The sequence below is a fragment of the Typopeltis vanoorti genome, chromosome 7, assembly GCF_054136105.1.
Source record: "Typopeltis vanoorti isolate ZY-2024b chromosome 7, IOZ_Tvanoo_1.0, whole genome shotgun sequence".
NCBI classification, from domain to species: domain Eukaryota; kingdom Metazoa; phylum Arthropoda; class Arachnida; order Uropygi; family Thelyphonidae; genus Typopeltis; species Typopeltis vanoorti.
The window spans coordinates 26,399,007-26,415,492 of record NC_143555.1 but is presented as its reverse complement, the minus strand read 5'-3'; the positions used below and the strand labels follow the sequence as shown (position 1 = coordinate 26,415,492).

The 16,486-nt window shown below is 33.0% G+C and overlaps 1 protein-coding gene across 3 annotated transcripts in view; it reads right to left on the bottom strand.

Annotated features, from left to right (window-relative positions):
• Epg5 (ectopic P-granules autophagy protein 5) overlaps positions 1-16,486 on the bottom strand; it is a 923,436-nt gene that overhangs the window by 860,742 nt on the left and 46,208 nt on the right. For all 3 annotated transcript variants that reach the window (XM_090395201.1, XM_090395199.1, XM_090395200.1), the window contains exon 3: positions 6,224-6,685. In XM_090395201.1, coding sequence (XP_090251327.1) covers positions 6,224-6,685 — 462 coding nt within the window. The remainder of the gene's footprint in view (positions 1-6,223; positions 6,686-16,486) is intronic.

Here is a 16,486-nt window from a genome sequence, read left to right as displayed (position 1 = left end):
TTTAACTACAATATCAAGTCTAGTAATATTGCAAAAGAATGGAAAGAGAGCAAAATAGATCAGCTGCATAAAGTAGGTTCTGAGACACTCAACAAATTATAAACTGATCAATGTCTCAGAAGTGGTGGTAAAGGTAGTGGAGAAGTTAGTCAAAAACAAAATTCACAACTGGGTGGATAGCAATGTTATACTCTGTGAGTGACAACATAGCCATGCAAACAGGTGATGCCTTAATAATAACTGACATATTATACAATGATAGTACAGCTGAAATGGATAAAGGGAATGGATGCACAATTTGTAAACAAAGTGTTTGACAGAATACAAAATGGAACTCTGTTACTCAAGTTAGAACAACAGGAATAGATACAAAGCTGGCAATATGGACAGCTGATGAATAGATAGAACAGATAAAGTAGTACATGGAAAAGCAGAATTCAGGAGAACACGTGTGAATATGCCACAAATCTCTGTGTTTGGAATACTGCTATTTAATTTGTATTCAAATAATACAGAAAATGATTTGAAGGGATTTATTCTACTGTTTGCTAATAATGCATTTGATGGAATAATGCAATAGTTAATCAAGATAGCATAGAGAGACTGCCAAATAATTTAAATAGGCTGACATGGGCAAAGGATACCGGGTATCAATTTCATGGAAAACTGTAACGCATTCTGAGATGTGTACTACAATGATGGAAATGTTCCAAGAAAGTGATGTAGCTAAGGATTTGGGGTATTTCTGTAGACAGTGAATGAAGTTCAGAGGGATTATTTCAAAAGTGGCCAAAGTAGATCATAGAATTACTTGGTTACTGAAGAACATCCTAGTAATTAGAGATAAGAAGGTTATCATTCATCTTTCAAGGTTTGAAAAGGCCACATCTTTATTACTGTGTACAGGTCTGTTCACTAAGGCTTCTTGGGGATGAGAAAATGGTGGAGAAGATCCAGAGGTAGGATCCAGGATGATAAGTGGTGTCTAGAATGCTTTCTGCAAAACAGATTGAGGCTCTGTGGTTTGCATAACTTGGTTGATAGGTGGGAGAAAAAAAAAAAAAAAAAAAGATGTGACAGACACATTGGAGGCCTGAAGTGGCTTGAAATAAAAAGTTCCATGTCTGGTTTCTGTACTATGTAAAAAAAATCAATAAAATACAAAATAATAATAATATTAATAATAATAATAATAAAACAGAAAAAAATCCTTAGCCCATTTAGAGTACTTTGTACTATATGCCTGCATTTCATGAGTGGGAATCACATAAAAAAAAAAGTAAGTTACTAAAAGGGTTTTATAGGAGACTAATGTAGAGGAAATTTTTTCAGGCTAGAGAGGCAGAACAAAGGGGTCATCTGTGGAAAATGAGTAAGAGTGTGGTTAGAAAGGGCATCAAGCTAGATTTTTTTTTTCATTTAGGATAGTGAATGAGTGGAAAGAGTCGTCAGCCTATTCTGAGTGCTATGTCAGTTAATGTGTTCAAGGAGAGGTATGACAAGTAATGTGTCGAGAGTGTGCACCTCCTGAAATGTTTCTTTGAAATTATGGAGATGCCCATGCAAAAATAATAATAATAATGATGATAATGATAAAATCTTCATTTCCCCCTACCCAGAGTTCTTGATTCATATCCAAATAACAATCACGCTTTCTGTAAGCTTGATAAATAAAGCTACTGGTGAAATGTTTCTTAGGCTACTTCTTCTACCTTTTTTTTTTTTTGCACTCCAATGTTTCGACTAGTAGTATTATTACTTGCAAAAAAAAAAAAAAAAATCTAATATCTTCTCTCTTCCAACTTTTCCCCTATTTTGTGCATTAATAACCAGTAAATATTCCTTCTACCATTCCAAGCACACAATCTTGTCTAATTTGAATACTCAAAAAATCTCTAGCATTTCTCATAGGATTCAACACTGGAATACAATTCTATTTTGCATCGTTTTAAGCTCTTCTATTCCACTGACATTTATTCTGCAGCCTGCAAATTAGTTCATATCCAACCTATTCATAAGAAGGTAGAAATCTTTACTATCAAACTACAATTCGATAGCTTTGACTTCAATTCTTTCTTAAGATATGGAGAAATCCATTAAGAATCAACTTCTCCATTAATAAAAACCTCTTAACTAAATGCATGATTACCAATGAATTCTCTGACATTCAATCTCACAAGAAATTTTCCTGCTCATGTCACCTAATTTGGGTGACATAACCTTTAATGTAGTTTTTTTTATTTCTATAAAATAAATTTGAGAGAAGAAGATATTGATCTTTTTGATGATGTTTTCATGGCACAGAAGAACTACTGACTTGTTTACAAGTGACCTTCATCTCACTGCCATGTTGCTTACCACGTCAGGCAGTAGTACTTCTGAAGAGGAAATTGAATTAGTGAACAAGAAAGAAAAATAAAACAGCTTTTGTGTTCATGAGAACATAGAGAGAGAGAGATGACATTCGAAAGGAGTTTGGAAGTTTTAGAGGAGACAATAGAGTTTTAAGGAATTTCTTACTGAAAAGGTGGATAAGAGTGTTATGAGAGAAACAAATAGTTATCTCAAAATTAACAGATAAATTTCCTTTATATGAAGTAAAGTTGGGGCAGATAAAAGTGATTATATAGTTTCTCCCAAAGAATCAGACAGTTCCTTTTTGATACATCATCATCAAATTCCTGACAAGTACCCTCAAGAGGTGTACAGGATATGATAGTACTACATGAAAAATTTACATCATTACTAACTTCCTATCTACAATTATCCTCCAAATCAGTCTGTTACTTGTCAAAATTCCAACATTATCAGATCTTATATTTCTATCGCCTAAGGCACTTTGTACCGTATCAATCCACTTATGTCTTCCTCTGGGTCGTTTTCTTGCCAACTTGGCAGGAACATTTGTTTTGCTAATCTTTCCTCGCCCATTCTGTTTAAGTGACCATACCACCTGAGATTAGCTCTGCTAACGCTTCCTGGATGCTGACAAAGTTCTTTTCTAATATCCTTGTTTTTTTTATATGATATTGCCACTGATGCCATCTGTTCACACCTCTAATCTTTCTCAGGACTCTCATATCTGTGGTATCTAGTCTTTGGTCAAGTGTTTTACTTCTGACCCAGCTCTCAGATCCATAAGTTAAAACTGGTTTGGACACTGTCTTGTATACAGCTAATTTAGTGTTTTGACTAATTTCTCTTATTCCATATGAATTAATTCGATTGACTTCCTACCATACCAGCTTTGCTGATTCTGTTATCTATCTCCATATTTATTTTACTATCTTCACTAAAAATCATGCCTAAGTAGCTGAAATGTTTTACTTGTTCCACAGGTTCTCCGTTCACAATGCAGTTGACATTTTCAACGATTTTGCCTATTTTCATTGTCTTTGTCTTTTTATTGCTAACCTTCATACCATATCTATTACAACAGTTATTCAATTTAACTTGTAGAAGATTTATTTAGAAGTATAACATCATCTGCATAAAGCAAAGAGCTGACATTAACATCTCCAATTCTGATATCATGTTTAATATCACTTTCCTTCATAATGTGATCCATATAGATAATGAATAACAGTGGGTATAATGCACATCCTTGTCTCACACCAGATTTAACATTTAACCATCTTCCTGTACTTACTTCAATTCTAACTGCTGACCTACAATTCAAATAAAGACTAAGTATTGCTTGATATAATGTCCCATTGACACCATATAACTGTAGCGTATTGAATAGCTTCTCTCTTGGCACCTTGTCACATGTCTTTTCCAGTTCAACAAAACTTAAATACAGATCTTTCTTATATTCCCACGCTTTCTCAACTATTTGTCGTAAAGTGAAGATCTGATCCTGACAGCCTCTATTTGGCCTGAATCCAGCTTGTTCTTCACCAAGCTTTTCTTCCACAATTCTTCTCAACCGTTTCTGATGTACACTTCCATAAATCTTGCCGGGAACACTCAGTAGGGAAATACCTCTGTAATTCTCACATTCACTTTTATTTCCCTTTTTATATATGGGTACTATGAGAGCTCTACTCCAATCATCAGGAATTAGCCCCTCTGTCCAGGCCTTTTGAACTATGCAATGCAGCCACTGTAAGACTTTAATACCACCATACTTCAGCATTTCTGGTAAAATATCATCTACTCCTGCTGCCTTTCCACATTTCGAGCCTCTGATGGCTTTTTCCACTTCAAGTATGGATATGTATTCCGAATGTGTGCCTGTTGAGTGTTTTTTCAACGATTCTTACCACTGTGCTATCACAGCTTGTTTCATTTAGCAATTTTTCAAAGTAGTTACTCCATACTTCAAGGATATCTTTTTCTCCCGTTTTCATGTCACCTTTATCATCTCTAACTCCTTTTTGTCACCTTCTTGATATTTATTTTCTATGTTCTTGCCAAAGTCCTCCCATGACTTTTGTTTAGCTAGTTTTACACAGCGTTTTATGCAGAAAACATATTCCAAATAAATGCTGTAAACCAGAAAAAAAAATAAACTTTCTGTTTTTTGGATAATGATGAAGCTTCCTCAAGGAAAGAAAGAACTTTAAAATTATCTTCATATTCTAAAGAAATGGGAAAGAAACTGCTACTGAAAAGAAGATATGAAAGAAATATGTTCTTTTTTTTTTAAAGAAAGATTGTGCAAAAAATTATTTTTTTTTAGTTTTAGAGGAAAAAGAGGTATGAGTTAATTTATATTTTATGGCCATTATTAAGAGATGAAGAAACTGTGTTGAGCTTAAAGTTTATGTATTCACATAAATTCCTGTGATTTTGAAGAGAAGGAATCTTATGTAATGTTCATGTTCTTTAACTGTGTTAAATGTGCTGGCCTTTATTCTCTTTAGGAGATAAATTAATTTAAAATGCAAAATTGTATATAGCAATTGGAAGACAAACATTTTACACACACACCATTGAAAATAATACAGAAAAAAAAATCTACACTAATATTATTTATAAATAAATATATTATTTTTGAATTTTCCTTGTCTCTCACTAAATCTCTAATTCATCATAACATCCTTGATACAAATCTGTGGTATTAACCAACCATTTCTCTTATAATGAAAAGAAAGTGGAAACACATATAAAACAGATAAATGCCAGAGAAAAATATGGAGAAATTCAAATACTTGCTCAGAATATCTCAAAGGCATTTGATGAAATGTGATACTTAGGAGAATTTTTTTTCACTAGGTTATAAGGTGTATACTTCACAAGAAATTACATTCTTGTTTATTAACCATTTACACAAGCATAACACAGTTTACAGGGATGCAAACTATCATCAATGTTATTTAACTGCTTCCTCAAACATGTTGTAAATTAAGTCCTGGAGAACTGTGATATTGGAGCGACAGTAGGAGGAAGAAGAATAAACCATCTAAAATTTGCTGAATATATTGATCTTCTAGAATCTAGAGGGAAAACAAATCAGATCTTCGGGAAATCGCCACAAAATTAGCTTATACTCAAAAATATATGGCTTAACCATAGGTACCCAAATATCAAAAACAATGACAAATATCTGTGCTTCTGACCAAGAAGGAAGTGCTGTAGTAGAAACTGAAAAAATCCTACTTGAGGATACACCCACAGAAGAAATTTATCAGTTTAAACACCTAGGCATAAATATCTTTAATAAAGATAGAACAAAAATTATAAGCTTAAATTACCAACAGATTATGCCTTATTGACACATCATTGTGTCCTACTGACATAGAATTCAGTACTTCTATATGGAAGTGAAACTCGGACACACCTAAAACAATAGGAAAGGAGTTTGCTTGCATTTGAAATGAAGTACTACAGACAACTCCCAAAGATATCATACACTGATCACATCACAAATTGTGAAGTAAGACAGAGAATCAGATCTTTTCGCCAGTCCAAGATTTAACATCATAACTAATATTCAAAGGGAACAACTTATATGGCTTGGTCATATCAGCAGATCAAATGGTCTACCAATGCAAGTTCTTGAAGTATTTATTCAGGAACTCAAAAAAAAAAAAAAAAAAAAGAGGCAGCATCCTTTTGTTGCTACTTGTAAACACCTTTACAAGTAGCAAAATGGCATATACCCATATTATTAAATACTCTTTAAATACTTTAAGAGCATTTTAAATATCAGATTAACTTGTCCAAAACTTATTGATACACAATAACATTACACAAATACAAAAATGAAAACACTTACCCTATAAAAATCATCAAATGCAATTTTAATCACATACTCTGTTTTCTTCTGGATACTCTCGTAATAAGTTTTGATATGAGGACGGAGGTTTGTGACAACCATCTGAACCTTCTTCAAAGGAGGGTAATGACAAAGTATTTTGTTTTTTTTCATGGAATCAACAGAAATATTTTCTTGTTTCTGATATGTTTCTGAGAAATGAACTTCTTTATCATTCACATCTTCTGATACTTTGCTATGAGCTGTATCACTGCCATCCAACTCTTCAAAGCACTTTCCATCATCCTGTGCATATTCTGTAGTAAATTCTGCACTGTTATAATTAAATAATTTATCATTTTCAGCTGTATTTAAATTCTTAGCTTTCCTGTCTTCACAAGAGAGATCGGAAATATTATGTGATATCTGTAATTCAGAATGGGTCTTCTGTACAGATTCTGGTAGTACTGGCAGTTGCAAAACCTAATCAGAATAACTTAATTTCAATTACTATGTATAATAAATAATAATAAATTATTATATAGTAATAAATAAATACTTTTTAAATGCTTCAAATTTTATTACGTTTAGTTATCTATTTTGCACACTGTGAAAATTGCATTTACATTTAACCCTCCTACCAGCCAAGGTGGATGAAATAGCAAGACTACCCCCAGACTTTTTCGTGGATCAAAACTTCATCGGCATTCTATCTTTTATCAAGTATTTACCCTCCTCCGCTGTTAATCCTTAATGGCAATTTGAGAGCCATTAGCAGATTAACTGTGGTCAAGTGACTTTTGTGTCACTTGTCTTTACATGTACTCTATTACTTCAAATTTTCTTCACTGTACTTGGATATTCGATCGGTTTTTTTTTTTTTTTGCTAAACAATTTATTTATTGTGTCTCTTTTCAAAATAGAAGTTTCACATCTGCCAAAATAAATAATCAATCCTGAAATGACCATAGATCAGCTTTTGCAATTAATATACTTCAGTAATAGTTAATTTGCTCCACTTTACTGACAATATATATTATTTTTTGCGAATTTTCAAACGTCTGTTTACGTTTAAAATATTTTGTCAAATATTTATATTTTTAAATAACATTTAGTGAAATAAATATGACATTTTGCTTTCTTTCTTTGCAAAATAACTTTATATGGATTGTCACATTTCAATTTCAGGAATGATTGTTTGTTTGTTTTTTATGAACAACAAATGATTATAAACTGCATTACTCGGTTTCCGATAGTGTCTTTTTTAGTATCAAAAATTTATGCCTAATGGTATTTTATCAGAGACTCTTCTTTTGCTGAAAATTGCAACAGAGGGTTTTTTTTTTCCTTCTTTTTTTTTTTTGGAGGATGCACATTACTATAATATCCAGTGATTAACCACTGTAGATATGCTGAAAATATAATAGGAAGGATATCCTGTATGGAATGATTAAAAATGTATGCTCATTTTTAGAATTTTTTACTGCAACCCCCCCCCCTCTCCTGTCCTGGAACTGAGTTGCATAACTACTTTAAATTTCTACAGCTTTGAAAGCATTCAGACGGTATTCAAAATCTCTTATTTCAGTTTACCGTTTTGACAAAAGAAATAAAGCAATAATATTGTTGTATATCGAAGCTTCTGATTCTGTACTTTTTCTTTGAATCTAAAATTAGCAGTCTGCTGAAATTATTCTAAGATTTAGAAATACTATGCTGTATTTTCAACATGTAAAACTGTATACCACACAAAGAAATTTCAATTGTGTTATTTCTGTTTCTTTTTTTTTTTTTAAAAAAATCTAAATATTACTACTACTTCAATTTCTGCTGATTGCTATTTCTGAAATACGTCTTAGAAATGCTGGACAATAATCCTCTTACCTAGAGGAAAAGCTAAAAGTCATAGATTACTCTTTTGAGAAACACAAGTTTCCGAGAAGTCGTACTAAATTGCCTCAAGCAAGAATGTCTTGCTTCGTTTTCTGTTGTTCAGATATTATAACACAGTAAAACTAACATTTCTTTTATATGCTGATGAAGTATTTATGCCAAAACTGATTTCTTTATTTATAGTGATCAGTTTCACTTTTATTATTGAAAAATTCTAAATTAATTGATAATTATCTTGAAAAAAATTACTGCTATTGCTGCTCTTGCCTGCCATCTCACAAATGAATTATTAGAAAATATATTGGGTATACTTTCTAATATTCCTTTCTGCCCAGCAACAAGTTGTAGACTAATGGAAATTACTAACTCCCCCCCCCCAACACACACACACTGGGAACTAGATCAAAAGAACATGCCCAGAAGGCAGCACACTAAAGTACCTTGTGCAATAACTGAATATTTTACAGGCAGAAATTCCTTGTTCTGTTTTTCCATCTTTCTGATTGATTAGCAGACATTCGAAGCATATTCTGATATTGCATTTGTAGGATGACAGTGTTTTTAAATATTAATTTCCCCAATTAGACGTCACATAACTTCCTGATTTATAATAATAGGGAAATAATATGTATATTTTCTTATTTATAATTTGCAAATTTATAATAATCAAAACTTAGTTTCTGTGTCGAAAAAAATAAACGTTATGTGGAACAATTATTATGGAAAAATCACGAATGAAATAAAAACTGTACCCATGTTTCATAAAAGCTTTCGGGTGTCTGGTAATGTTGCAATGGGAAGGGGGTAGTGATGCTATCAAAGTTGAAATAAAGTTCATTTCAATTGTGAAAATATGAAATTTCACATTTGATGCATGCACATATACATATTTTGTATTAGAGAATATACGCAAAAGTATCACTTATATTAAAATTGGCTATAAACTAGCAGAAAATATATACATATCAATTTAAATAATAACTGTTTATTTCATTCTATAAAGACTGATTATACAGGGAAACCAAGAAAGTGAAAGTACAAAGAACAGTAGATTACTATATAATATAAAGAAAAATTTTAGTGATATGATTAAAGAATTTCATGTTATTCTCTATAAAGCAAAGTTGCTCCAGCGTGTCCTAAAGGAAATTTGTGAAGTATTATTCGATTTCAATGGTTTTGTACAAAAATAAAAATAATATAATCTGGAACGTCGGCAGCTGGTTTTCTTTTCTTTTTTTAAAAGAATATTTCAAATAATTATCGTGAATTAATTTCTTCGAGAACAAAGAAAAATGTTTTGTCTAGAAAGCGATTAGAAAAAAATTAGTGCAAAAAATTAAAAATGAAATTGGTTCTCCAAGGTAAGGCAATATTTAAGTGAAGAAATTATGCAAGACCTTTATTTTGTCCAGAAATTAAAATTGTACTGTACAATAAAAAGAGAAAACAAAAATATAAATAATTCCTCTATTTTTAGTCTATCCTATAGAACTAAAATCCAGTTAACCAGCATAGAACAAGGATCTGCATTTCATGTTATAGGTAACTGAGAGGTAGCTAGGAACATGAGATAATCCGATTAACCGTTCTCTTCAGCGTGAGGGTTTATCACACCTTCTAATGGACATGACGGTCAAATTGCACTTCTTATCCCAGTTCTTTAAATAGGTGGGCTGAATCATATCCAGATTTAGCTGGACGTCCTGGCCGTTTGGGAGGTTAAGCAAGGGATTCATTAGAAAAGGACGATGTGGAAGGAATACTATTTACATAAGGATGACATCCGTTATGAACGTTATAAGCAGCAGGTTAGAATAGTTGCAACTGTTGTACGGAAAGCAAAGTCTGAGTATGAAAAGAAACTGGCTCTGTAAGCTAAAGACGACCCACAAGAATGCTATAAAGAAAATGGGCTGCCGACGTTTCAGATTATATTATTTTTATTTTTGTGCAAAACTATTGAAATCGAATAATACTTCACAGATTTCCTTTAAGACATGCTAAAGCAACTTTGCTTTATAGAGAATAACATGAAATTCTTTAATCATATCACTAAATTTTTTCTTTATATTATATCGTAATCTACTGTTCTTTGTACTTTCACCTTCTTGGTTTCCCTGTATAATTGGTCATTACAAAATGAAATTAACAGTTATGATTTAAATTTATATGTAGATATTTTCTGCATAATTCAAATATTTTATTCTCCAATTTTTAAAGTAAGCGATACATTACCTTATTTTTATCATTCAAAATATGTATATGAAATTTCATTTCCTTTCACAATAGAATTGAACTTTATTTCGCCTCTGATAGTTTACCCCCCCACCCGTTGCATCACTATCACACTCCCAAAAACTGTTATGAAACATAGGTACAGTTTTTATTTGATTCATTATTTTTCTTAGTAATTGTTCCACATAACTTTAATTTTTCGATGCTGAAACTATGTGGTGATTATTATAAATTAGCAAATTAAAAATCAGAAAATATACATATTATTTCCTGATTATTATAAATCAGGAAATTATGTGATATTCGGTAATAGGCGAAATTAATATTTAAAATCACTGTCATCCTTCAAAAGAAAGTGGAAAACCAAAAAAGAAATTTCTGCCTGTAAAATATTCAGATATTGCTTGAGGCTCTTTAGTGTGCTGCATGTTCTATTGTTCTGTTTCTCAGTGGGGGTTAGTAATCTCTGTTAGCTTAGAACTGGGCAGAAAGGAATAATTAGTAAGTATACCCAAGACACAATTCATTTACAAGATGGCAAGCAGTAACAGCAGTAGCAGTGACACTCAGGAAGAAAAGAAAACTTCGTGGAATGCAGAAAAGTTGGAGCCTTCGCCTTTCGAACAGCTCTTGTTCTACCGATGAGGAGAGAAATCTTTCTAGCTCTGAAGATAGCGATTCAGCCTGTACTTTACATATGTCTTCGTGTAGAAAATGGGTGATCGCCACTGAAAGTACTTGTCCACGCTTGTCCACGGTTTCCCTTCATAGGTAAGCCAGGAAAGACTGACTCCAGCAACATTTTAAGCTCTTTCTGTCTATTTTTAGACGATGATATTCTATCCTTCATAGTGGAACAGACTAACCTTTATGCTTGCCAACAACATCAGCAAGTTGAGTACAGTCCGCATTCTCGCAGTAAACTTTGGAGCCCAATAGATATCAACATGCTCCTTACATTTATAGCACTCTTGATTGTGCAAGGTATCGTGAAAAAGCCTGCTCTCGAAATGTATTGGTCTACAGACTGGATTCTGAACACGCCAATGTTTCGTGATGTTATGACTGAAAAACAATTCAGTCTCATCATGAAGTATTTGCATTTTCAGAATAACGAGGAATACGATCAGGCAACACATCCTTGCCCAGTCCTCAACAAAATTCATGATTTTCTGATGAAATTCCGTCAGAAATATAGATCATTCGACATTCCTGAGAGAGACTTGAGTATCGATGAAAGCTTTATGCCATTCAAAGGTAGACTGAAATGTAAGAAGTATATTCCCAAAAAGAAAGGCAAAGTATGGAGTAAAATTTTTTATGCAGTTACTAGACCCTTTACTGGGGAAAGGTTACAGCATTAAAATGGATAATTACTATATGCGTCCTGAACTCGCTGATTTGCTTTTACAGCATCGTACAGATAATTATGGTACTGTAAATGCAAAAAGGCAAGACATGCCTCCAGATCTGGCTTCAGGAAAGCTATCAAAGGGGGAAATCCGTGCTTATCAGCAAGGGAAAGTATTTGCACTACGTTGGAAAGACAAAAAAGATGTTTTTCTGCTGTCTTCCCTGCATAATCCATCAACGGAATCCATGGAGAAGAATGGTTTGAAGAAAGAAAAACCCATTGCTGTGTGTGCATACAATGACACTATGGGTGGAGTCGACAGGTGTGATCAGCAGCTATTATTCTACTCTGTAATGAGGAAACATTATAAAATATATTACAAAAAAATGTTTGGACATATATTGGATTTTGTTATTTGGAACAGTTACCTCCTGCACAAGAAAAAATGTTTGTCTACCATAACATATCTAGAATACAGAATAGAAATTGCGTAAGCATTGCTGCATGCACATGCGCCTTCTTCAACAAGCAGAAAAACAGGCAATCCTGCCAGACATCTGAGGTTGAACGCTGCTAACTCCAACCATTATCCCGAAAATCTACCACCAATAAAATAAAATAAACCTGCACGCAAATGTTATGTATGTAATAAAAAAAAATATATCAAAAAGGAAACAAAAATCTGGTGCCCCGAGTGTAAAACTGCTTTGTGTGTTTACCCTTGCTTTAGGGTGTTCCACACTGTTCAAGAATTTTAATTTCTGAACAGTATGAAATACAAAATGTTTCTTTTCATGGTCATCAAAACAGTCCTTTTCAGGACTACAAATATTGACAGAGGGATACCTGAATGTACTGTTTCCTTTTCATCTTGAAGGCTAATTTTTAAGTTCTTTTTATAACATTGAATGATATTTTTGAAGGAATAAAATATAAGAGGAACTGGAATACCCTTTCCAGTTCCTCTGGAACTGGAAAGAGTATTCCAGGTCAAGTATTTCACCAAAGCAATAAAAAATAATAAAATAAAATCTACCTTATATATATATAAAATGATAAGCCTTTTTATGTCACGTTTTTTGAAACTCAGGGGCTACCCTGAGTGTTGAGTCTTCAAAATTCGAGTCATCAGAATTCAGGCAACCCTAGGTGCCAGGAGTTAGAACCTAGGCGCCAAGAGTCTGAACCCCCCCCCCCCCCTTTTCAAGTTATCAGAATTGAAGGAGAACTGGCCTACCAGTCCGGAACTTGGGGGGGGGGGGTGCCATAAGCGCTAGAGGAAGGAGTCCCCCCCCTTTTTGAAGACTCGACACTCAAGGGCTACCCTAGGCAGGAGTTCGAGTCTTCAAAATTCGAGTTATCAGAATTGAAGGAGAACCGGCCCACCAGTCTAGAACTTCGGGGGGGGCGTAGGTGCCAGGGGGGGAGGAACCCCTTTCGAGTCTTCAAAGTTAGAGTCATCAGAATTCAAGGAGAGAACTGACCTACCAGTCCGGAACATGGGGGGGTGGGCATAGCCCTCCCTAGTTAATAAATGAAATATATAAATAATAACGTGAACATTTTCACCTTGCCAACACTCAACACTGATGTGATATGGGCTCCAAATTTCTTGTTTCATATATATTACAAAGTTTTCTAATAAAAATTTCAGCTACAATGAAGTTTGACAGAATCAACAATATTATTACTACCTTATTTCTGTTTCTCGTGTGGGAGAAAAATGGTAAAATGTCACTCTTATAATTATATCAGATGTTATAATGGCAAAAATAGTAAAAAAAAAAATCATTTGCACTTTCTCTTCAAAACGCAAAGAAAGAACATTGTAAATTCAGCCAGTGGAAAAGAAAATACTACATATTTTTTTTCTGTAATCTGATTTTTTTTTCTTGTAGTACAAAGAAGAAATCACTGCATATAACATGGAGTCTGCAGGAGGAAAAAAAATCTGAAAATTGGTTACATTATAACGACTAGAGAAATCATGTCAGAAAAATTATTCACCTACGATTCTAACATCAGCAGACATAGCATTTTCTTCTAGATTAGATATCTAAAGTAACTGAACCTTTGCTACTATTTTGAGCTAAAATGAATGGGCATGTTCCCCAAGTGATTTACGTTTGTAACAGTTGTCTTGCGAATGATTTATGAAATAAATTCTCTGAAATATCCGCAGATTGATTCGGTCTACCCCCCCCCCCAAAAAAAAAGAAGATTATGAAATGAATATGCACCTTTTCTTAGAAAATAATTCAAATCCTCTTTTTCAAGATAATTGTATGAAATAATTTCTAATTTTTCGATAATAAAAGTGAAACTGATCATGATAACCTAAGAAATTATTTTGGCATAATTAATGTATAAGCATGTAAACGGAATGTCAGTATTTCTGTTAGGATATCGGTAATCAACAATCAAAAAGGAAACAAGACATTCTTGATGTATTCTGACTACAGCCTGAGGCACTTTAATGCGACTTTAGTGTTCTCCCCTTTCTTTCTCAATAGCACTGAGAGTAATAAGCCTTCAGCTTTTCCTCCAGTTAAGAGGATATTACCACGTATTTATAAGACGTAGATTATTTCAGAAATAGCTTCCAGCAGAAGAAGAAGTAATATTTAAATTTTTTTAAAGAAAAACAAACAAAAATAATACTCCTGAACTTTCTTTTGTGTGGTATGCTACATGGTGAAAATATAGCATATTATTTCTAAAATATCACATAATTTCAGCAGACAGTAGAACAGCTAGTTTTAGATTGCAAATAAATAGTACAGATAGAAGCTTCATGGTACAATCTGATTGTATATCTTTTGTCAAAATGGTAAAATGAAGTAATAAGAAATTTAGAGTAGTTATGCAATTGAATTCCATGAAAAGATAAGGAGGAGGAGGGAAAGCATTAGAAAATCTTCAAAATGAGCAAAAATTTTGAATCATTCCGTATATAATATTTTTCATATTATATTTTCAACATATCCATGAGGATAAGCACTGGATATTATCGTAATATGCATAATACAAATAAATAAATAAATAAAAGACGAAGTCGAAGAATCACTGCTAAAATATCACTGGATATAAATTTTTGATACCAAAAAGACTCACAATCAGAAACCGAGTAATGCAATTTAGCATTTTAACATTTTTTTTTTTTTGAATTTTGTCTTTATGAATAACAAAAAATCGTTTCTAAAACTGAAATGTGATGATCCATATAATGCTATTTGGCTAGAAACGAAAGCAAAAGGACATTTATTTCAATAAATATTATTTAAAAATATAAATATTTGACATAATATTTTCAAAGCAAACATTTGAAAATTCTGAAATTTGAAAAAAATTGTTTCTATATTATAAGTAAAGTGAAAGAATAATCAGTGCAACTCTTCTGGTGCACTGATTTGTAGAATAAAATACACCAAATTTACTATCACTAAATAGATTCATTGCAAAGGCTGATCGGTGGTCATTTCATGATTGATTTTTTTCACATATGTGAAATGCGTTTCAATTTTTGGTAAGAGACACAATAAATCATTTTAGAGGCAAAAAAGGTAAAATAACTTAAGACAGTAAATGAAATTCTAAGCAACACAATAGATGTAAAGACGGGGGGGGGACACAAAGGTCACTCAGCAACAGTTAATCCATTAATGGCAATAGAATAGCCGTAGCGAGGTTAATGGTGGAGTAAGGTAATGGCATGATAAAAGGCAGAATGCCGACGAAGTTTTAATCCATGAAAAAAGCTAGGGAGAGCTGACTATTTCATCCACACCAGCCGGTTGGGAGGTTAATAAGATTACACATTCATTTGACTCCTACTCTATTTATTCTTAGAACTCTTGGGAAACATTCTGATATCGCATCGTTTAAGTATTGTTTAAATGCTTCCCACACACTCTCGATATTCTTTCCAGCCATCAACCGATCCCATTCCAATGAATTCGGTATACTCCTCAGTTGGTCATAATTTCCTGCTTTGTAGTTTAGCATGTAACCTTTTTCTGAATGGAACATTCATAAACTTAGTCACTTCCCAAGTGAGTCAGTTTCTCTGACTCTCTGTGTTATATCTCATACCAGTTATTAGTTTTTCTAGACTCCTGACACCAAACGCATTCAGGTAGGCTGTCCCTCTTATACAAACCCAGTCTTGCCTCAAATATCAGGCCTGATGCCAATTTTTTTATAATGTAATCCATATAGAATATGAATAAAAAGTGGAGATAATGCCCATCCTTATCTTTCCCCTGATTTTACTTTACACCTTCTTCCTGTATTCCCCCCCCCCAATTGCTAATATGGAAGATTTTTGAGCAACGTGCTCTAGATTCCTTCACTTTAAAACCTAGGGTTTGGCTTATATAAATTAATGATTATTTCATTATCTGGCCACATGGTGACCAAACTCTAACCAACTTCATCAGCCAACTAAACAAACAACATAAGCACATACAAGTTCCACTGAAATTGAAAATCAAAACTAACCTCCTTTCCTGGATACATTAGTTACACATGACAAATATTATCACCACTCTTCACAAAAACATGGAGTCATTAAAGCCCTCAAAAACAGATCTATAAAGCTCTTAAGCAAGAATTTCAAATTATTAATACCACATTTATAAACAATGGCTATAGCAAAAATACCATCAATAAATGTCTTCATAAAACTTAACCAAAAATGCAAAGAATAGAGAATGCAGTAAAACCATAGCCATCCCATAGTTAAAGGGTTATCTGATAAAACAAACAGAATTCCATGCCATTACACTTAATGCTACATT